The sequence below is a fragment of the Gymnogyps californianus genome, chromosome 1 (genome assembly GCF_018139145.2).
Source record: "Gymnogyps californianus isolate 813 chromosome 1, ASM1813914v2, whole genome shotgun sequence".
Lineage (NCBI taxonomy): Eukaryota > Metazoa > Chordata > Aves > Accipitriformes > Cathartidae > Gymnogyps > Gymnogyps californianus.
Window position 1 is genome coordinate 29,075,299 of NC_059471.1, and position 22,094 is coordinate 29,097,392.

The following is a 22,094-nucleotide window of genomic DNA, read 5'->3' on the forward strand; positions in this document are numbered from 1 at the left end:
CGATGAAAACTGCTCACAACTTGAGGTTTGTGTTTTCTAAATGGGAAATGATTCACTAATTAGGACAGATCGTTCAGGATACTGGACAATGGATGCTTTAGGACATCATAATCTACTAGTACACGGTCCACAAGGTGAGAAAGGCTAGATCAGTGGCATTCATCATGTATGATGCACGAAACATCACTGCTTTATGCAATAAAATCTATTGGCTATTCCTGCATCACGCCTTCACTAACACGCGCTTTCTCAGGGTATTTTGCGTGTATTGTACACACAGACATACAAAAAATAATGATATGGAAACACTTTCCAGTAATTAGAAAGGAATGTGTTCCCACAAGCCAGACTTGGGGCATTATTCCCTCCGGCTCCGTGCGGAGCTAACGCGATTCCCGCTGCTCCTTCCACCAGAAGCCAACAGATCCTGCAGATCCTCTCCCGTGCACACCCCTCCTGCAGGGCTGCAATGAGTCACTCAGATCACCAGCTTCTCAATGCTTAAAGTACTCGTTTCATCCTCTTCATTTGAGCCAAAATATCCGGGGAGGTCGATCATCTGCTGCTCTGCCTCTGTTAAGCCAAAAGTAGTATTATCATAAAAGGCAAACTCAGGGTCCAAGGGGAAGCTCTGGCATTTGTCCCTTCGGTACTGGGCAGGGCTTACACTGAGGCCTCTCTGGGAATTATCTTTTCCAGTTGAGCCTGTTTCCTTCCGCCACGCGCCTCTGGGGTTAGGCGAAGGGCCCCTCTTACTTCGGCCAGGCTCAGGCTTATCAGCTGCCTTCTCCTGACTGGCAGGCTGGCGGTCAGTGATCGGGTCCAGCTTCTTCACCGGGGGACCTGCCCTGTGGTGGCACTTCGCGCCATGGCCCTGCGGTTCACACCCCAGCACAGCGCTGTGGGGCTGATCCAGCTTTTCACAAGTTGGATTAGCGTTTCTCGATTTTGGCCGTGTCCTGTCCTCCAAACCCTGGTCCCACGTTCTGGTCCTGGAGTTGTAGAGAGGAGTCTGTCGAGGGGTGAGGGTGGACATGCTTCTCTCTCTGAAAGGCCTGGCCTTTTTCGTTTCATGGAAACTGGCTGTTCTTCTAAACTGTGGGTTTCTGTGACAGCCCCTCTCGGACAAGTCCCCTCTGTTATCCTGGTGCTTGAAATGAGCTCTTCTTATCAAGGTTTGGGTAGGGCTCATTGCAGGATTGGCCTGGGAGAATGGAAAATCCAGCCAAGGGTGAGAGCTTTCCCCCAGGAATTTGGGCTGACTGGCTGGCTGGTCCAGAAATGGAGATTTGATCCTAAATTTGTTTGCTGCTGCCTCCTCTTGGTTTTCTGCACTCAGGGGAAGCATTGTGGTGGCACCAACAACCGTGTCTGTGAGGGGATTCTGAGAGACGTGGTACACCTTGGTGGTCTCAGTCAGGCCTTTTTTCTTCATCTCTTTCAACTGCTGCTGTGCCAGGCGGTAGCTGAAAATTGGAGGGATTATTTTTTGGGCATTTGGCTGAAAGTTCTCACTTCCAGAGGCATCATCTTCTTGGGCAAACTGGAGGCTTCGCCTGTAGGTCAGAGGAATGTTAACAGGGGCATCCCCTCCTTCGGCGAAGCTGTCCCGCTGCTTGTTTCCTTGGCAAATGTTCTCTTCATCGGAGTTTTTGCGGAAGCTGGGGGAATGGACGGAGTTTCGGCGGACGGCAGTGCTGCACTTCTGAGCTCTGCAGAGCTTCCTCCAGAGGGTAATGAGAACGGTGGCAAAGATGATGAACAAGCATAAGGAGATACCTGTGATGGTGACTATGTTATTTGCTTTCTGGTCCTCTCCTGGCTGGACAGAAGGTGGAGTGGGAGGCTTGATAGCTGTAACAAAGAGCACATACGTCTGTCAGAGTTGCACTGTCATCAGCATTTCGGTATTTTAGAATGGATACTTTACCACAAAGAAAAAATAACCAATTAATACAGTACAGGAAGTTAAAACTTGCTCATTGTAGATGACTTACTACTAATGACTTCAAACTGGCAGGAACAGATCTACTTACTTTAAACCAAGGCTCCCACAGACCTTTTAAATGTAATCATTACTTTTGCCTGTTCTGCCATTTCCATAAGGCACTCCTAAATACGTGTAAAACCGGGTAAGAATATTTGCCCTCCTTTATGAAGTGCATTAAGATCCCCTGGTGAAAAGTGCCATAAAAGGAGTAAAAATAACCCAACCCAGGCTAGTACTTCAGGTATCACTTTAAAATTATTTTTAGGATAGTTTAAGTGGGTATGAGAATTGCAGTGAGTTTGAAGAGCAGAGAGGCAGCACTAGCAGGGGCAGTGTAACTTTTCTAAGCAGTCCTCTGAGGGTGCTTCTTCCACCGCTGCCCAGCGTCGCAGCCCCAAAGGACAAAACCTTCCCCGCCACAGCAGGCTCCTAACTGAGAAGGCGGCCACTGCTCTGGTGCCCCTGGCATTCTGGTATTGACACTCTTCTGTCACGGACTGGAGATGGGCCTTCAAATGGGGAAGAATATCCTGCAAACCTGTAATGTGAACATCTCAGAGCTTTCCACAGCCCTATTTAAACCTCTCACCTGCACACTGCACCACACTACAGACAGCTGAAGCAATGAGAGATTAACAATTCTTTTTTTGGACAAGGTCTCCAGCATTTCAGTGGCAGCCCTGAGCAGAAAACAGCACGACTGATGGATGAATTGGTCCAGCAGCTAATTATAGTGTCAGGTAGCACTCATTTCCCAACTTCTTCTGGCCACATATCAGCTTCATTAGGCCATGAAAATGCTGTTGGAGGACAAGGCTGCTCAGCTGTGGTTGACAACAGCTGGCCACAAAGCTGTGAGCTCGAACTCAATCACTTAACAACCTTCTCCCAGTCTCTTGTTTTATCCAGAACCCAGAGCCTGCCATCGGGGTGACGGACAGTCTGCTGTAAAACTTGCCAGGTGCTCCTGCCTGCACCACAGTGACTATCTAGCCATAGGAAATGCATCTGCAGAATAACGAGAAGCAGACACCGTGTACTTCCCATAATCCAGAAGAACACTCATTCAACAACGAGCTGGTAGCACAGCTATTAGGTGTGCAGGATGCACAAATACACTGACGAACACAGGCCAGAAGGTCTCAGGCTGCTATGATAACAGACGTGCAGGGTGCTGGGTGGGCAGGAGACCCATTTCTTTGACTCAGGGCTACCTGACAGCCCCAAGACCTTTCAAAAATCCTGCCATGGGAGTAACCTTGATCTTCACGTCACTCTGAGAGCTCGACATCAGCATAAAGAACAAGACAACTGCCTGCTGAATCTTTTTTGGAGGATCCCTAAAACTTGCATTCAGCCCAATGCCATCATGCCTGGAGCACGGAGCACTGCGCACTGCTGTTCTGGGGGCCTGAGCAGCAAGTGACGCCAGGGGAGAAGGCAGGACCAGCATTTGCTCTGCTCAGCACCGCCACAGCAGAGCAATTAATTCATTGCTCATCCTTCTCTCGGTCTCACAGTTATTTTCTAAAGACTCCATTTTCTATCTGTAATGCACACTGTGCTCTATCATTTGGAGTAGAAAGCTAACAGCTAGCAAACAGCAAGGTTTGAAACAAGACTTAGTCAATTAGGTTTGCTTCTCTCCACCTCATCTACCTCTGCCCCTAGACTGCACGCTGGTTTCGTTTATTCAGCCATTTGCTCCATCTGCTGGACTAGTGACTGCAAACATAGTTATGCTGAAAAAAAGCTTTCCTGCTTCAGAAAGGTGTGGACAGTTGGGGGGTGGGGAGGAATGACACTCCCAGCCTGACATCAGAGAGCACATGAACACTGTAAGATCACAGTGTCAAATCACTCCTCGAGCAACCTAAGATTCAATGAGATGAAATCATGTAGGTGATTCTGTAAAGGCAGCTGCCTGACATGGGAGCAGAAGGATGAGAAACCATGTGCAGAAGAGAGGTAGTTCCTCCAGATGATCCCACGGCAACGGGTGCAGATGCAGGCCTCCTGTGGATCTGGGTTCTTTATATATAAACCCTCTTTATTAATCCAGAGACCCCGCTGGAATTTGAAGATTGTCCAGACCTGCTGAGCGCTGTCAGACAGTAACTCCAACCAGACTGCCATGAGCATGTGCACCGTGTATGCACAGGACAGCTGACCTCTCTGGAAACCATCATAAGCCTTACACAGCTGCACACCTGCATGGAAAGAGTGACACCTCCAAGAAGCACCAGAGAGGCCTTCTGTGCATGTAAAGCAAGGTGCACACCCAAATCATGTGTCCAGCACATGCTCCACACACACAGACCCCGCTCCGGGGAGCTCCGTGCACTGGGACTGCTCTGTGAGCTCCAGAGGAGTGGGGTGAAATTGGCAGGCAAGGAGCCAAGCCAAACACTGTGCTTATGGAAACGCCCCTCCAGCAGGTAACAGGAGGCACGGAATAGCACAGTTCGGCATCAGCTTTAGAAAACCACCAACTACCCCACTGTGTTTCGCTGGTGGCATTACTGCTTGCAGCAGTCTGACAGAGTTTGGCACAGAGAAGACAACTAGCCCTAGAGCAGGGCATTAGCTTTAAGCTGGGCCCCTAAATATCTGACTTGTTCCTCTCTGCTTACAGTCACAGCTTTATGAAATAAGCAAACCCACAGGGCCAGCATTTTCCAGTCATTAAAAAACATCAGACGCAAAACATCAGACACCTTAACAACAAACTGTTAAAACATCCCAAGTGCTGCACGAACACTGGCAAAATGCAATACCTGGCTTGATGGAATGTAATTTTTAATATTTCCCCTTCACCTGACCTTTTGTTCAATACCAACCCATTTCTTACAGTGCTCCACAATACATTTCAGTCCTGCCTGTATACTTCCAAGGCATTCATTCAACAAACTCCCTGAAGCTGGTTCAAGCCAACACCTCAGCAAGAAAGGAGTCCTGCCCTCCTCCTCCTCCAGCTACACATTCTCCCCCGCTGCTGCCCTTCCCTTTTCAGTAGCACAAGCATTGCAGTGGCCATGTGACAAACAACTTCCCCACATCCCCAAACTGTCCACTTTTTAGCTGGCTCCATTCCAGTTCTCCACACTCCAATTTTGCCAGCACAAGGAAGTGCACAGAAGCAGCCAAAGCAAGGGGTAAGGCATTGCTCACTTTTTGTAATAGCTTAAATTATCTGTTAAATTACAGCCTGAGAGTCTAGGAGCCTGCACAGTCCCTGGGCACCTTCCCTTCCCCAGCCCTGCCCCCTGCAGCACCTGTGGGACACAAAGGCATTGGAGCTTGTAGATCAGCCAGTTTCTGAGCAGATGGACCTCCGGGGCCCCTTGGCATCAGCACCCTCCTTTTCAGCAGGGAGTTTGCAAGAAGCAAAAGTTTTGCATGGACTAAGCACCAGCACCCCGTTAAAAGGTGTCACTTCTCCTGCCCCTCATGCTGGCTGCAAGCACCCGACTATGGTGCTGGCACAGCCTCATCCAGCCTCACTGGGGGCCATGTGGCTGCTGTAACCCCCTCTCGCCTTACAGGAGGCTCACGTCTCTTGTATCCGCACCCACTTGCCACCTGCCAGCACCAGCCAGCCTGCCCTGTCACCAGCCAAAGCAGTGGCAGGCTGGAGCAGGGGGAGACCTGGCACTGCCACCTCAAAGAACTCCCAGAATGGGAACCCCACACCGCGCGTCCCAGCTGGAACCAGCCCTCTTTTAATAGGTTTTCACTTTTTAATAAGTTTCTACTGCCTAGAGTCTTTGGCCTTCGGTACTGAACATGTTCTGCTAGCCCCAAGATCTCTCCTTCAGCCCTTCTCTACTCCCTGGCCATGCTGGAGATTTTAAACCCCTTCCATGGCACCCACAGCATTCAGAAATCTTCTTATGCCTTGAAGCCCTATCTCCAGCTGTCCCACAAACGCATGTAGGCTCCCACCCTACTCCATCAACTGCAGGAATGAGACACCCCCCCAAAATCAATATGACTGAAGGATAGATCGGATGCTTCCATTTTACAACGCCCTTCTAATAACAGGCCCTTTGCTTTTGCCAGGGCAGACACGCAACCACAGGGAAGAGGACAGCAGAGCTACATACACAAACACTCCTCCAGCGAACACAAGGAAGTCTCCCTTGGTAATCCAGCGCAGCCTGGTTTTGCCGGCGAGGAGGTGAGGCACTCTCGGAAGCGTTCCCGGACACCGTCCCCGCAGGTGACGCTGCAGGGGCTCCAGGGCTGCCACAGGCTCCACGTTTCTGCAAATACACAAGCTCACAGCAATGAGGAACGCATCAGCCTCCTTACCTTTAAAGACACACCCATTTGTCTTCTCTTATTCAAGAAACATAGCAATAAATAACCAAACAATGCAAACGGCAACACCAAAAGAGCAAGCAGCATCCAGGGACCTGCTCCTGTTCCCATTAGAGTCTGGGGCAAAGCTCCCACTTTTTGTTTTCCTTTTTTCACTCCAGTGCCAGCCAGCAACACAGCAGTCAGTCAACTGGCAGGCAGGTTCTGCTTGGAACAACAGCAAATGGAAATTAATCCACAAATCTTTGGAATGGGTTAGTCATTTATACATTCATCCAATTCTTTTCTGACAAATAGTGCTTTTACAGCAGGATAACTTCATTTACTTAAGTGTAGTTACTCCTGATTTATATGATTGTGAAAGGAGGATAAGCCTACAAGGCCTAATGAAACGGCAATATTGGTTTTTCTCTTTATTATCTTCTCAGCACACAAACGTGTTATTGAATCATTCATTTGACAGCTTACAGATCCCTATTGTTTTATCACTTATGGTTAGGCAATTAACTCAAGATGAAATTCTGCAGGTTCATTTATTTATTTTAAGTGGAGGCAGACTCAGGTTCTAATACTACCTCAAATATTATAATTTTTTAATGTGCAATGAAATCCTTCTTTTGCTTAGCCAACATCCTCATCCAGTGTTCGACACTCAAACTTTACAGCAGCGAGAACCCAGAGAGAGAAAGGGTCCGTTGCTGCCCATATCAGACAGCTGTGACACTGAAGCAGGCCCACAACTTTAAATTCCAAACTAATGCGCGAATCCAGGTGCAATCTTAAAGGACAAAAACCCTGGGGACCCTCCTATGGGTCAGTTGACTCGGTGGCCTGGTTTTGAAACCTGCCAGAAAGAAAAACAATAGACCACTTAACTCCATTTCACTGCTCACAGATAAACTGGAAAATCAGCTAAATAAAAAAAAAAGTAGATCAGGTTTGTTAAAGTTTGCTCTTTTAAATAATTTATGGTGTTGCTACTGCCAACACAGGTCATGATCTTTAATTTTATTACACAGTTGCTTTGCTGCTAACATGCCCCTGAGCTCCTGATCAGTGACAAAGTTACGATGTCAAAGGACTAGACAGCGATGCATGACTAGAAATGGCTATATGATTTCATGTTATATTGGTTGCTGTATTGTTCATAGCGTGTTATTATTTTTAAAAGTCTCTAACAAAAATAAATACAGCTGTGTTTTAATAAACTTGAAATTTTAACTGCTTTGGGCCCTGTCCTACAAATTTTTGTGAGCACGCCAGTATGAATAACGTTAATGTGAGCAGCGTAACAGAACCAGCAGGGCTGCTCTCCTGCGTGCAGGTACTCACCTGCATTCCAGGATGGGGCCCAGAGGTTTTGAGCTTACACTTGTGCTGCCAGCCAAGGCTGTAAAGCATGTGTGGGCACATACTCACGCATATCTGTGTGCATGCATGTTCGAGTCCATCTGCCTCGCCTAATGCAGAGCAGAGATGGGCATGGCGAGACACCCGGGCGGTGCTGCAGTTGTAAGCCCACACAACACCAAGTGACCTCCCTGGCTATTTGCCACTGATTCTACCACAATACTGCGACATCCGTGACCCCAGGCCGTCTTTCACTTTGTGCTCTTTGTGCACCTCTCTGCTTTCACCCCGCTGTCTCTGGAGCTGGAGAGCTGCTACAGCAGGGGAGAGGAGCCCAGAGGCAGGCTGAGCTTTCGCACTCCTCCTCCAGTTTGCAGCCGTGCCAGTTCCCAGTAAAGTGCAAAACAGAGCAAGACTGGATGGTGTGTGGTGTCAGGAGGAAAGGGAGTCAGAGGATGCCAAGGAGGGGGGAACTGAGGAAGTTTGTTGGGGTGAGGAGTCCCTCAAAGGTACAGACCCTGGACAGTTGCAAAATCACATCAGCTAGCGAGCAGAGCTATTAGTGAGGGCAGCAAGAAAAAATGGCCATAATCAATAGTCAGTCAAGGGCTCACTGATCCCTCCTCCGAAAGACTTCATGATATCACAGTATTTGGGGATCTCACGACACTTTTCTTCGTATCCGTATCATGAAAGACTCCAGCAGTGTCCCTCATCACTGGCAGAGGGAGGCAGGCTAGCTGGAGAAGCACCTACCTCCTCATAGACGACTTTATGTGAGCAGTTAGGTGAGTCCCTGCCATAATTTCCAGTGCGTGAGCTAGCTCATTTCCCTCTCTCCACATTCCCTGCTCGTTTAAACTTCTGTTCATTACAGTCAGATATAGAGCCAGACCCAGAAAGGTTCTGGTGGCCTCCAGTGCTTACACCGGTGATAGTGGAGGGTGCTCGGCAGCCTCTGTATTGATGCCTGTGGGCTTCAACGTACAAGAACATTTAGGATGAGTAATTTTCTAACTTTGACGTCAAACCTATGATGTGCCCATTGCTCTGGGGCACTTTTCACTGACTTTGGCTTCAGCTGAGGGCACAGAGTTCCTTAGCAAAAACACTTGGCATCCATAGCTTTGGGGCTAAGAATATGCGCCTTAAGCAGCAGCAGAGCAGGAAATGCTCCAGCTCCCATGAAAGACGGGAGATTTAAACTCCTGCAACTTGCTCTGCAACCTCCTGCAATTACGAGAATGTAAAAGAAAATGAAGCACAGTTTATTCTCCCCCAAGGAAATGAAATGATTAACCTCCATTTAAGACAAACAGATCCAAAGCACCAGGGGGAAAACCAGAAGGTATGCACTGCAAACTAGTTCTAATAAGTGTGAATTTTTTCACATACGATTGAGGAATCAATTATAAACGTGAAGACATCTAACCGATGAGTTAGTTTGAAATAGCTGACAGTTGGCAGATCTGCCAACATGAAAGATAAATGCAATTAACTGTGTTAATTGTTGCTCTGCATAAATATCTCCCTTCAAACTTCTGTGTTCATAAGACTTTGAGCATGCAGTGCTATCCCACGGTGCAGTCAGCAAGGGATGCTCAGAATCATCCTGCCAGCCTGATGCACGTGATAGTCCTAAGCACTTCAACAAGACTAGTGATATGGGACGAAATCACTAATTATTTACAGGCTGATGTAAACATCTACGCTAGCCTGAGGGATTGCAGGGTATTTGTGGAAGCTGAGATCAGTTTTTAGGTCCTGAGACTGGGTGTACACACATTGTATTGGTGTTTGGATAAGACCTGGGAAAACACCCTTCTCACCCATTCCTTGTTTCTCTATTTCCATGGAAATGAAGCCTGGGTGCACTGAAATGGTGGCGTGCTCCAACAGGTTACTAATTTGGACAACGAAAGGACGAGGATCCCTTTAAAGGAAGAAAACCTAGACTCCACCTGGGCAAATTACAGTCTTTTCCCCACAAACAGTCATCTTTAAGAATTGCGGAGGCACAGCCTAAAAAATTTTTTTCAGAAGCTAAGAGCTATCCCAGTGAGTCTGTAACACCCGATTTATTCCTAAAATGCTGGGGGTGTGGAGATGAAGCATTCACTGACACAGGAGAAGTGGATGGGGCACAAACCAGCCCTGGCATACCCGGATCCCCTGCATCCACCTGTTTCTAAATAAATGCAAGCCAGGTACAGATTCAGGCAATAGAGCTAATTGGTTCCCAGATTTTCCTACAGATAGGCAGGTCTGATTCATATAGTCTTATTCAGGGAGCAAGAATTTGATGGAAGCTGTATATCCCTGCCTAACCCCTAGATACTCCACTTACTCCTCTCCTCCTTTACTGATCACTCTTCCCTTCAGAAGGTCTCCCCTACCTTCCTCTTTCCCTTTGCTGGCAAAAGCTGCACTTCTTATGCCCTGCTGACCTCCTGATAGCTTTTTTTGACAGTTAGCAAAAGTCAGATGAGCAAAATTCATTTCTGTTATTGGCAAGTGCAAGAGACTTCACTGGCAGTCACACCAAAGTTGAAACCGGTCTCTGGAGTGTAACTAAGAACTGTAAAAGAAAGTTAATTAACACCAGAAATATGAAGAAAATATGCCCCTTTCTATGTTGTAGCATTACCGATTAATTTTATCAGTCTCATCCCGAATGTTTCAAGTGGGATACAGGCTAGGACATGGAACATCTTTCTAAGGAGTGCAGAAGTCTCACTACTGGGGACACTTAAATCCCAGACGAGCAAAGCACAGGATAAAGCGTTGAAAAGAATGAGCCTGCAACGCGTCTGTTGCTGGGTAAGATGATCTAACAGAGCTTCCTACCTCAGACATTCATATAATCCACTCAAACACAGGGAAAAAATTAGCTGCATGACTCTAAGTAAGTCACCTGTGTGAAACAGTTAACACCCCACTGAGATGAATGAAGTGACTCACATCTCGCTGTTATTTTTTCACAGGTTCTCCAGTTGGGAGTCTACAGAAAGCTGCACAAGTGCTGGCTCACATTCAATAGACGTATTCCCCACCTTTAATAGATAGCACAGTCTTAGATAGCACAAGCTTTTTTGTGATGCTCATTCTGAAGCTGATGGCCTGGGCTGGAAGAGCTGCTGTCCTGGCTCGCTTAGGGCCACTGGGAGCCTTCTCCTTCCTACTCCAAACACAAGCCAGATTCCTGTTCCACAGGCTGTACTAAACCTGGCCGGGATGAGGAGTAAAGAGCAGGACTGACAAAGGGTCAGGAATATAACTGACGCCAGATCTATGGAAAATGGGCGTGGCAAAATAATCTTCTTTTATCTCATCCTCTGTGGTTTGGATGAAGATAATTTTAATGATTTAGGAGCTTTGATCTTTTACAAGACAGTATCTCTGCTTCATAATAATAGAGCATATGCTAAATGAAGTAAGAACTGGCTGAGTGAGAGATTTGATATGCAATTGTCAACAGAAAACCATCACTGAGTGGGAACGCATTTGGAGAGATTCCAAAGGGATCAGTATAAGGCTCAGTGCTGTACAATGCTTGCCTAGTTGACACGAAAATAAATATAAAACAATTACTGAGAAAATATGTCACTCCTGTGATGACATAAGTAGATAGTTCAGTTGTATGGAGCAAAGTAGGGTACTTGCTAAGTTAGGATAACTCAAGCAAAGTAGATCATAAATCAGTAAAATGCAAAATGTAGGAAGAAGGAATACAAATTGTACCTGCAGGATGGTAGACTACATACTGAAAGGTCATACACAAAAATAGCTCAAGAGGAGTTTACAGGGTAAAAGTTATGGCAAAATTAGCTAATGCAATTGGTGGAATGAAAGCAGAGGTGGGGTAAGGAGAGCGCTACTGCTCAAGCAGCATCAGTGAGGAGGACGTCTGAACACAGCACCCAAAGCTGGTACTCCTGTTGTCAGATAAAAAGGAGTGTTTAAAATAATGGAAATGGAGCCAAAGACAGCCAGAAAATTAATCAAATCCTGAAGAAAATGCCTTCCAATTAAAGACTCAATCTTATCAGTTTATTAAAAAAACCACTGAGATAATCTGGAAGGACTGAGATGATCTGGATGTGCAAACGCCTTCGTGGGGGAAAGACAGTGGATAGGAAGCAGCTGTCTCCTCTAGCAGAGAGCAGCAGAGTAAGAGCCAGTCACTAGAGGATGAAGTGAGATGAGCTTTAGTTATGAAACACACAGAGTTTCCCATTTTAAAAAAAAAAATAAAAATCAGAGCACAGTATTGAGAGAAATTACCAGCAAGGTCTCTGTTTTGTGATGCCTTCAACAAAAGACTGGATAACTCTCTGGAGGATAAGCAGCAGTTAAATGCAAAGACTAGCTCTAGGGCTCAACATCAGGGTAACTGGATGAAAAGTGATGGCCCATGCTGCACAGGAGCCCAGACTAGAGGATTTATCACCTCTCCTTGCCTTAAACTGAGTGAGTTCAGGAAGTCCAAAGCAGAAAATAAGTGACTTGTGGAGAGGCGCCTGTTGTGCAGCAGCTGCACATTTTACACGAACAGCTATCAGGGGTCTGGGTCTATGCATGCCATCTCACAGTGCCCTGCAGCAGGGTGAGAGGGCTCAGGAGAGGGCTTTCCGAAGCAGCCGGGAGGCAGATGGCCATCGCAGGCAGTGCAGGTTCACTCTGCCTGTCAGGGCTTCAGGCTGATGCACCCCTCCCAGAACACCCCGCTCCTTTTAAATGCTGCCTGCGGGCTTTGAAGTCTCGCAGATACAGGCACGAAGTCAGATATGCTGCAGTCTAATTAATTTCAGGTTGACATTTTATTTACGGCTACATGGTGTGGTTTCGCTTTCATCGGCTTTGTAGATTTGACACTTCTAACTTGGCAGCTATTGACTTAACTCCGTTCTTCATAGGCATAGCCTGATTCTTTCGACTGTGGTTGTAAGGATGGTGCTATCGGGGAACCCAAGGAAACAAAGCAGATTGCAGGGAGTCATCGCTTAAGGCGGATCTCATCAATTAAAACAGTCAAATATTGAGCACAGAAACATATCTATGTCATATCCTAGGTATTCATCTGTCAGGGTAATTACCTAGATCATATCAGTGTAACATACCACCCAAGAATTAGAATTCTCTCTTCCTTTTTCCTTGAGAATTATCTCCATTAAGAAAATAATATGCTTTCATTTTTAGATAGACTTTCTTATGCCAAAGGAAGAGAGAGAGTGCCAACAGAGAATGCAGATGGGAAGTCAAGATGAAGAGAAGAACTACGTACTGAGTTTGGCATGTGGTGAAAACAGAGGTCATTTTTAGTACAAAGTGCTAATTAAACAGCTAGCAGTTTTAGAATTTATGAAATAGTACAAAGTAAGACCACACGATACTCGGAACTTAATTAAGGTAGGCTGTGTCTCGACTGTGTGCTACGGAGCATGTCCTACACTCCTGGTCTCCTGATGATCCCGCTCAGATACCTGCCCATGAAGCGCAATGACCCTTTTTTGGCTCAAGTTCCCGCACTTCCTTTTCAGGGAGACCAGGGTGGGGAGGTGTAGCAAATGGTGTACATCTCAAACCTTTCAACTCAAACTCTTTGAACTGTGCAGATGGGAAAGACTAATTCATTACCTATGGACACAAGCCTGCTCCAAATGAGAACATCTACTTTTCTGTTCCAGGGTGTAGGCAACACAACGTAACCCAACCCATCCCGATCCCAATCCCCTCATGCACATACAGCCCATCCCTCACTGTGGTTGCCTTCCACAAATGAGGGATGAGAAGGACATTTGGCTCATCTGCTTCCTCTGCCATGCTACTGTGATTTGTAGACTCTGCCAAACCGTGGACTGCCACCTCTGAAGCTACAGCTGCATAAGATGTATAGATATAAAAAGAATGTATAGATATGCCTTAAACAGGGCTGAGGAACAGGCTCAAGCTCTGCCTTGTGATCGTACTTAACTGTGATCACTCCTTAACCATGATCGTTCATACTCCTGGACATGGTTTTGGCTTCTGCCAACCAGCACTCTCCCAGACCATGCCTGGTCATGGCCCAAAGGACTATATGGACAACAGACTGTCCCTAGTTGGCAGTTTGTATGATTTTAATCTTTCCTGGGAGGAAAAGTTTAGCTACACGAATGTGACCCATGATCTGCCAGGTGGCCTCATGGGTCAGAAAATGCACCCTGGTCTGTTTTAAGCAGCAGAGACATGTCTTGAAATGCTGCTTGAAAAACCCGCAAGCTGTCCAAGTGACACGACAGTGTCTTTCGCTATGGCTAAATCCTGATTCATCTCACCAAAATTTGTGTATCTGACAGGTAGGACACTAAACTCCTACAGCAAATGGGCTAGAGAAAAAGACACCCAGGTGAGGATTCAGCCCATGTATCTTCTATACCCATGAATCACCCTTGTGAGATGCCTGTCTCTCTTGACTAAAAAGCTAGACCACTACTTGATGTCGGACCACTGGCTTTTAGACACTTAGATGCAGCTAACACTAATCCTACCTTTAGTGTCTCCAATCGGCCAGATCTACTGCAGCAGCTTTTTACCTCACTGAGAGGGCCAAGTTTTAGTTTTACCCAGACTAGATAGATACATCCTTCAGAATGCCCTGAACAGTTTTGGCTGGTACTTAGTGTTAACTTAGTGCAGTTTTAAGCTACCACAGTGGCATCTTTTACCAAATGTCCTTGTGTATGCCTCTACGTAACAGTCTACTCCATCTTGTTCCCATCTGCATATGATATTACAACTATTTTGTCTGGTGTAGGAGACCCAAAAAGTAGCTATTCAATAGGGGACACCACAATCAAACCTGTTTATCATTACCCATGTTGGCTGGGAAGAGTGCTGATTTTGGCTAAAAGAGGACAAACATCAGTACAAACCCATATTCCTTTGGATCATCATACACTCCTTAACTCTTGATGGGAAATGGCTTCGGTTTGAGAAATTAAAGAGGTCAAAGCAGTATTTGTTCTTCCCCACATCAAACAACGTGCAGTTAAAGTCTGTCCTGTTGTCTCCTGGGTGAAGGGTGTTTTCATACAGCCAAGTTGTTCTTTGACTAGGATGCTTGAGAGCCTCTTTATAGACAACAATTTTTCCGCTGATAGAAGTGCACGGTGGAGAGACTATGAAGACCTGAACCAAAGTTTTGCATGTTGCTTCTGGTGCCACAACCAGTCTGTATCCAAATTTGTGGAGGAGATCTATGGGTCCTATGGAGGCAATGATGGAATGCGTTTCTAACGTTTTCAGTAACACAGTGATGTACGTTTCTTGACCAACAGGTGGGCAATCAAACTCTACCCACTGGGACCTAGAAAGCAGGATTCCTTTGCTAGTTCTAATGCCCAGAGTCTCATCAGAGCTTACTCTTCCGAATTCATAAAGGGTGCTGGTGAATATCACATCCAGTGAAACCACTGTCTCGTTCATGGCACACAACTGCTCATTTGTAAAAAGTCCAACCTGAAGGGAGCTCCCAAGCACCTCTGAACTCTTGTTCAAATCAATGTGAAATACAGGCCATTCCACATGCAGGGTGGACACGCTGCTTCTGCTCCACTGGGCAGCACTGCTGTTATCGCTGGGAGAGACCATTCTGAACAAGAAGTCCCCAGCACTCTTGAAATGGAAACACTCAAACTCTACCCTCCCCTGGGACTGATTTGCTGGAAGCTGTTTTCTTGCAATTATCTCGTTGGTGCTGGCATCCAGCAACAGGATGGACAGATGCTCTGCTGTCACATTACCACCACTATAGTACTGATATTCCAGAGACACTGTGTCATTGCTGAAGGCTACATGACCTGGGCGCTCCAACAGGAGATACTCCACTTCGCCAAGAACTGAAAGGAAAACAGTTTCACAACAGTATTAAGAACCAAAGAGACAACTAATTGTTTATCTACCTTATGGAAGAAAACAAAGATTTATAAAGTAGATATTTAAGAAGTGGTTCTCAAACTTTTTAAAGTGAATCAGTTCACACACAAAAAAAGGTCCTAGCTATAGCAATTAAAGCTCACCACCTCTCCTTTGTGCAGAGACGTGGTTTGGAGCAGCTCAAAGTCCACTGCAGTAACATGTTCAGGAAGGTTAAAAACAAGGTTTAAAAAAAAAAAAAAAACAAACAACCCAAAAGATTCACAGAAAGCTTCATTTATCAGGACAGATTCTCAAACTTCTCAACTTCTTTCACTTACAGATTCTGAAAGTCCACTTCACAGTGGCCAGCTGTTGTTCCATTTACTTTAGCTATAATTTAGCAAAAAAAGGACAGTAGTTTCTTAATACAGAAACATGAAAAATGTCCCCCAAATTAAATAAAATAGGAAGTCTGCATGATGCTTTTTGAAGCCTCTTCTCTTGCTCTGTCTTATGAATCTTTCATTTTCCTCATTTGCATCGCAGAGACACTTGAGTGAAAGAGCTGAAAATAACAGTGATGGTGACTGCAGCACTTTTCTTGTCTCAGATGTGGTGCAACATGTCTAAATGACATCATTTCATTATAAATGGCGCAGTCTTTTTAAATGCACTTCTTGCATGACCATGTTTGTGCAAGTTGCCAAATTATCCTGAGACGTGCTGTAACTAGCGGGGATAGATGATATCTAAAGCAATGGATTGGGAAGATCACATTTCCGTTCTCAGTTCAGCTAGCTTTTCTGCGTTGCTTGAAACTTAAGGATTTCAGACACAGAAAGGTTATCTGAAAAACGGGAACTGCATACATCTATGCCAGATACAGAATGCACTGTGAGACATCTTTATTTAATTAACTGTCTGGGAAAAGGCTTCTGAGTCTTGGATGGAAGGTGCTAGAGAAGTGTAAAACTTCAGTTAAAGCAATCCTTTCGTAAGTAGTATCAACTAACAATACTTTGACTTGTTAAATCTGTTACACATGTCTTAAGATTACCTCAAAGAAAGCTTTGCTGGAAAAACACTGCAACTGCCAAGGCAAGCACTCAGCAGTCAGGAGTAGCAGGACTCGTCTCACATAATATTAGACGCCTACCACTCTGAGCTTCAATTTGAGTTAGTCACCTTGGATTCACTTTCTTGTCAGCAGGGAAAATTTTCAGGAAGAAATTCATCTGACCAGCTATAGACATTTACATCAGGGTGAAGTGCAGTGTGCACTAGAAGAGCCTATTACTCTCCACCAGCTATAACACATCCTTAAAATAACCAGCTCCAACCACATCCATAAAGTCCGAATGAAGGTGGCACGCACAGCCCTACACATAAATCATGCATATACTCTTACATATATGCACCATAACTCAGTCTTTAATTTGCATCTCCACAAAACGCTGCTTCATTTGGCAGATGGATGGTGCTTGTTACCAGAGGGCTCTTTTGTTCTCATTCTTCCATGGGTGGTCCCATGTATTATTGACTGCACACCATCCAAAATCCATCCTGATAACACAGAATTATTAATTTCTCCCATGGACTCTTCTGTTGTGCTCTTATCATAGTATATTAGTGCATTAGAAATATTAATGAGTTTATCCTTCCAATATCCCTGAAAGATGAGAGGATGTCACTGTTCTCGTTTACTGTGTTAGGAACCAAGGCACAGGCACAAAGGTGAAAACTGTCAAGTATCAAATAATTGTGGATGCCCTAAGAAACCCAGGACCTGATTTTAAATACAATGGTCCTTCAGACATCCAAAGCAGGATCCCATTGATCTCAGCTGTGGTGAGCACATGGCACCCCACCAAACCTGATCTCAACTTGGACACTCAGAGAGTAGGACACAGACCCTGAATGCCTGTGAAAATGGCGCTCTGTGAATTGCCCAGCAACACATTCTCCTTGCTCTTCACGTTTTGGTTGTCACCTGTGCCTGCCCATATTTTCCAGTCCTGTTCCTACCATCACCTACTGTCAATATCTCTTGGGTACTATCCTAACTCCATTACCGTTACCACAGTGCTCCAAATTCCTGCCCTCGTCTCTTTGCCTTATAGCTCTTCTACCTTTTCCTGTTCCTTGGGCCTGCAATTAACTTCAGCAAGTTCCCAGTCTTCTTGCTCACTGCTAGCCTGACAGCAGAGAGCATAGGACAAGCAACTCTAGTGCCTGATGTTACAAATGCAGGGGAACTCTGCTGCCCTGGGCTGGACCATGCACAGTATTGCATGGGGCTACCAAGAGGAGCCAGTGGAAGCTGGGGCATGCTCGACCCTTCAGAGAACTTCATCACTAACTCATCTGCAAGGACTTAGATCTGGACCAAGTCTGGGCAAATCTTCATAAGGACAGCAGAAAGCATGTCCCAGGCCACCATGAGCACTCTAACAAACATGAAGTTCCCACAGCTGTGTTAGTTTCCCAGTGAAATGGCTGCAAGTTGCTGGGTTTTTGTTTCTTTGAACATGGGCAAAATGATGCATTTCTCTACAAAGGAATTGGCTAGATTCAACTTAGCTGAAACATTATAAGGCAAAAAGAAATCAGATGACGGCAAAAATCCAGCATGAAAAATTTCAACTTCAAGCTTTAAACTTACAGCAAAAACATTAAAGTGATAGTAATGAAAAGCATTGCTGTTTGTACCTACTGCTCTACTGTCCTTGCTCTCTTTTACTGTCTTGACTCTCTTGCACTATTTTTTATTTGGAATGGCTCAGACGAGAAGTAACGCCACTGTGTACGTGTGTGGGAGGACTGGAGAGAGGCCAGGGGACTGCCATGTAGCTCCCATCAACCCTAACGCAGATCACTTGGGAAGTGAGGAAAGCGAGCATTACTGGAGGATGCTGTTACAGCATTGCACAGCTCTGGCTGGTGCACCCCACTTCACAGCATCCTTTCCCCCATCTTTGGTTAATAACACAAGAACTTTGCACTCAGGGACAGCCCACATAGCAGTTTTTTACGATGCTCCAAAAGGTGCCAGTCAAAACTAGCCAGCTTCCACCGAAGCTCCTTCAGCTGCCCTCCAGCCTACTGTGTGCGCATGACTGTGTCACATGCCAAAAATTGGTCCCAGTTGTTTGGACAGCCAGTCAGGGGCAGCTTTCAATGCACTTGTGTATTTTTGGTTGTCATTACAATGATCTCCCATTTAATGGCGCCTGGCTGTGGCGCCAACAACCTGCCAGAGGAGTCTTTGCAAGAACTCACTCTTAGAAACATCAAAAGGGAAATCCTTGTTTTCACTGAAGAGTGAGAAGAATTATTTGAGGGTGCTATTGTGATATTTATTTTTAATTGTGTTTAAGCCAACTTAGGTTGTGCTGCTGGCTTGTCAGCCACCAGTAGCACAGAGCTAAGAAGAACAAACACATCAGAAACACTGATAAGAAATGAGAATACTGTTTTGTTGTATGTTAGGGCTTTTTTTAGCATTACAGTAATTTTCCAGAGCATACTGGATCATTTAAAAAATAGTCTTGCTCTGAAACAGAGAAGTATATGAGTGCAACAGTTATCTAAAAACTACGTATACCTGTGATACTCAAAGACGTGTATACGCAGAACTGTTTGGCAGACATTTTCTGAATTACGGACTACCCTTTAACTGGAAATAAGACAAAAGATGATGCACCTAAAGTTCGCAGTAGAGATTTAGCTCTTTAACAGCACCTTGTAATTACTTACTGTGCCACGCTCTATAAAGTTCAGGAATAATCGCTTTTACCTCTGAGTCAACTAGTTGTGAATGCCTACAGGACTGGCTTACCAAGAACCAGTAGATATTGCAATCATTCACTTCTTGGGTTAAGGGAATTTAATACTCACCTTCACTGTGTTCCCCACTCAGTGCAGTGTTCCTAACTTAGCTAGTTAACTTTGTCTTATTCAAAGAAGAAATGGTACTAAAAGCCATAGACAAGTGTCTCCACTTCTACTGGAATTAAGTTCATCTAAAAAGATGGCAATTCTAGATTCTTTACACCTTCCAGTGATCCCTTGTTCTAGAGTGGAGATGGAGCAAGCACAGAGGCATGAGTAGCCGAGCATACTTAGTATTCAGTCATTACCTATAATCAGATTTTTCTCACTCATACACAAAGAGCAAACTGCATATACTTTTGGTCCATTTCTCTCCTTTGTAAGACATCTCCAGCCTTTGGTGTGTGAACTACCTGCTACCACAGCTCATTCCATAAGCGGGGACTAAACAATCCTTTTTCCATTTTTTTCCATGCTATAGACATTTCAGCAGTGCATGGCTTAATCCTTTAGCATGGTTTGACAATGTACTGCAGCTGTCAGAACAATGTCTGCTTTTAAATTAGGAATGTAATTTTCAAAAACATATGTATTATTTAGGAATTGAGTCCCATTTTCAAAATTTCTAATTCACTGTGCAATAAGGAATTAATTCCCTTTGCAAATCTATTTCGTACTTAGTACATTCTTGGAAAAGATAAGACACCATGTATAGGATGCCCCTCAGCTTGTAGACATCTTACTGTTGTCTAACCTCCCTCCTTGGCAGCTGATGGTGAGAAGGAGGTGCTTTGTCATTCCACACATCTCAGATTGCAGATGGGTTGGAGCTGCTTTCAATATGTGCTGATTTGTGCATGGACTACTCAAACGCGACTGATTGATTGCCTCTGACTAGCTGCCTAATTCTACATGACTAAAATTGAATGAGTATGAATACCATCCTTTGGCTTCTTATACGGTCAGATGAAAGAACACCTCTGTTGTTCTCAAAAGTTCTCTAAGTGGCAGCTTAGGACCATCAGATGGGGGCTCAACTCATAGGAGGTTGCCTGTACTGTAGATGCTTACATCTCAGCCAACCATCACAGGTTCCTTTTATAGTTAATGGAAAGAAACAGGTAGTTGTATGGTGCAGTTCCGCCCATCCTGGTATGGATATCTAAAATAGGTCTATACTCCATGACTTTCATTAAACATTATGAAATATGAGTCTTACAAGAGAGCAGAGTTCCAGTTACTGCTTCTAACACAGCCAGTCCCTCAATGATGCCCACGGAAAGCTGTTCATTTATCTTGTTTATTTCTCTGAGCAAATTTACAGCAGGAAAGGTTCCTGCCACTCTGATCTAAAGGGGTAGTTTATGCAAGTTGCATTTTTCACCTAAATATTGCGTAAGATCTACACTATACTCTGTACACATGAATGGTAGCTTCTGTGGCATCTGATTTCAACAGATCCCCTGTTGAACCATCCAAAACCACCTTGTGAATATACATCTCACAGTTTTCCCTTGACAGCTCTAATACTCACCATAGTCACAGAGCACTACTAACAATAGATTTGAAAAATCTTTCAACATCTGTTTCATTCTGACCAGTGAGATCCCAGGTCCTTTTACTCCTCATGTCCTTCTTCAGCTCCGAAGTGCAGGCACTTTTTTCCAAGAACACCTGAAAGTTAAAAAATTACATCTGTGTTGACTTTGCTTCATGAAATACAATAAGGAAGACATCCCACTAATAAGTAAAAAAAAAAAACAACCACTATTAATCAACATTTTTCTCCCATTTACTTAACAATTACTAATACCGTATCAATGGATCTGAATAAGCACAACTACAATTCACCGTACAATAAATTTTCCCTCCTGAAATGTCAGCTCCTGAGCCAGAACAACAAAGACAGGTCACAACAATTTACCTTTGCACTGCAGTAATTGCTGTTGTGCATGTCTTACACTAAGATCAAGGCTCATGATAACAAAATAACAAGTATTTTATACAAAATGTAACTCTGACCTCAGCATATATCAATATTGGAGATTTACTGCTGCTACACAACTCATCACTTACCGTCAACTGCTTTCAAGCATGAAAGAGACTCAGGAGAAAACTATCATTTTGGTCCTCAAACTGCCCTGTTATTCAGGTCTAGTAATACATTTAGTTATTTTACTAGATTTATAAAAGATCTATAACTGCCTTTTATGTCATTCAGACAGATCAGATGGAGAAGGTGCTAACTTCCACTTTTTCCTCCATCATTTTTTAAGTTTACATTCTCTGCAGCCTTGGTCAAGCCAACAAAAAATAGAGTTCCTTTTGGCAAGTTTCACAATTTTATGTCCATGTGCTTTAAACTAGTCTTTATGAGTCTCATAACAATCACACTAAACAGGTTGGAAGCACAATGATAGCAGCAAAACCAACAGTTTGCTTCAGAAACAGAAGTAGGGGAGAATCTAAAGAGAGAAGATCTAGCTCAAGGGAACCGTTCTCAAAATACAAGAATTGCTCTTTTGAATTGCACAGGAGTGCCGGCAAGTCAGTCTTACTGTGCTCTCTGTCATGCAAACATGCAGGAAAGTTCTTGTTCCATAAAGTTTACAACCTAATTTTATGAGAGAAACCTGGCACTGGAGCAGGCAGAAGTTAGGAGCGAACAAAACTGCGGAGCATAAAGGTAAAACATAGGAAC

General features: G+C 44.7%; 1 protein-coding gene across 2 annotated transcripts; it reads right to left on the minus strand.

Annotated features, from left to right (window-relative positions):
- Nucleotides 1-351: 351 nt before the first annotated feature.
- Nucleotides 352-20,988, minus strand: THSD1 (thrombospondin type 1 domain containing 1). 2 transcript variants are annotated; one of them, XM_050902972.1, is made up of 4 exons: nucleotides 20,928-20,988; nucleotides 14,578-15,543; nucleotides 6,097-6,255; nucleotides 352-1,854 (listed from the first exon to the last, which is right to left on the minus strand). In XM_050902972.1, exons 1-4 carry the CDS (start codon nucleotides 20,983-20,985, stop codon nucleotides 479-481), a joined length of 2,559 nt encoding a protein of 852 aa, XP_050758929.1. In that variant the 5' UTR covers nucleotides 20,986-20,988; the 3' UTR covers nucleotides 352-478. The 2 variants fall into 2 exon arrangements, with proteins under 2 accessions (XP_050758929.1, XP_050758938.1); XM_050902981.1 differs by lacking the exon at nucleotides 6,097-6,255.
- Nucleotides 20,989-22,094: the final 1,106 nt, after the last annotated feature.

Bases quoted from the DNA above. Each gene is read 5' to 3' on its own strand.
- THSD1 (XM_050902972.1), bottom strand. From the start codon at position 20,985: ATGAAACAGATGTTGAAAGATTTTTCAAATCTATTGTTAGTAGTGCTC. The intron at 15,544-20,927 runs GTGAGTATTAGA...TTTTCCTTTCAG, and splicing joins AGTAGTGCTCTGTGACTATG to TTCTTGGCGAAGTGGAGTAT. The intron at 6,256-14,577 runs GTTTGTACTGAT...GTGTATTTGCAG, and splicing joins GATGATCCAAAGGAATATGG to AAACGTGGAGCCTGTGGCAG.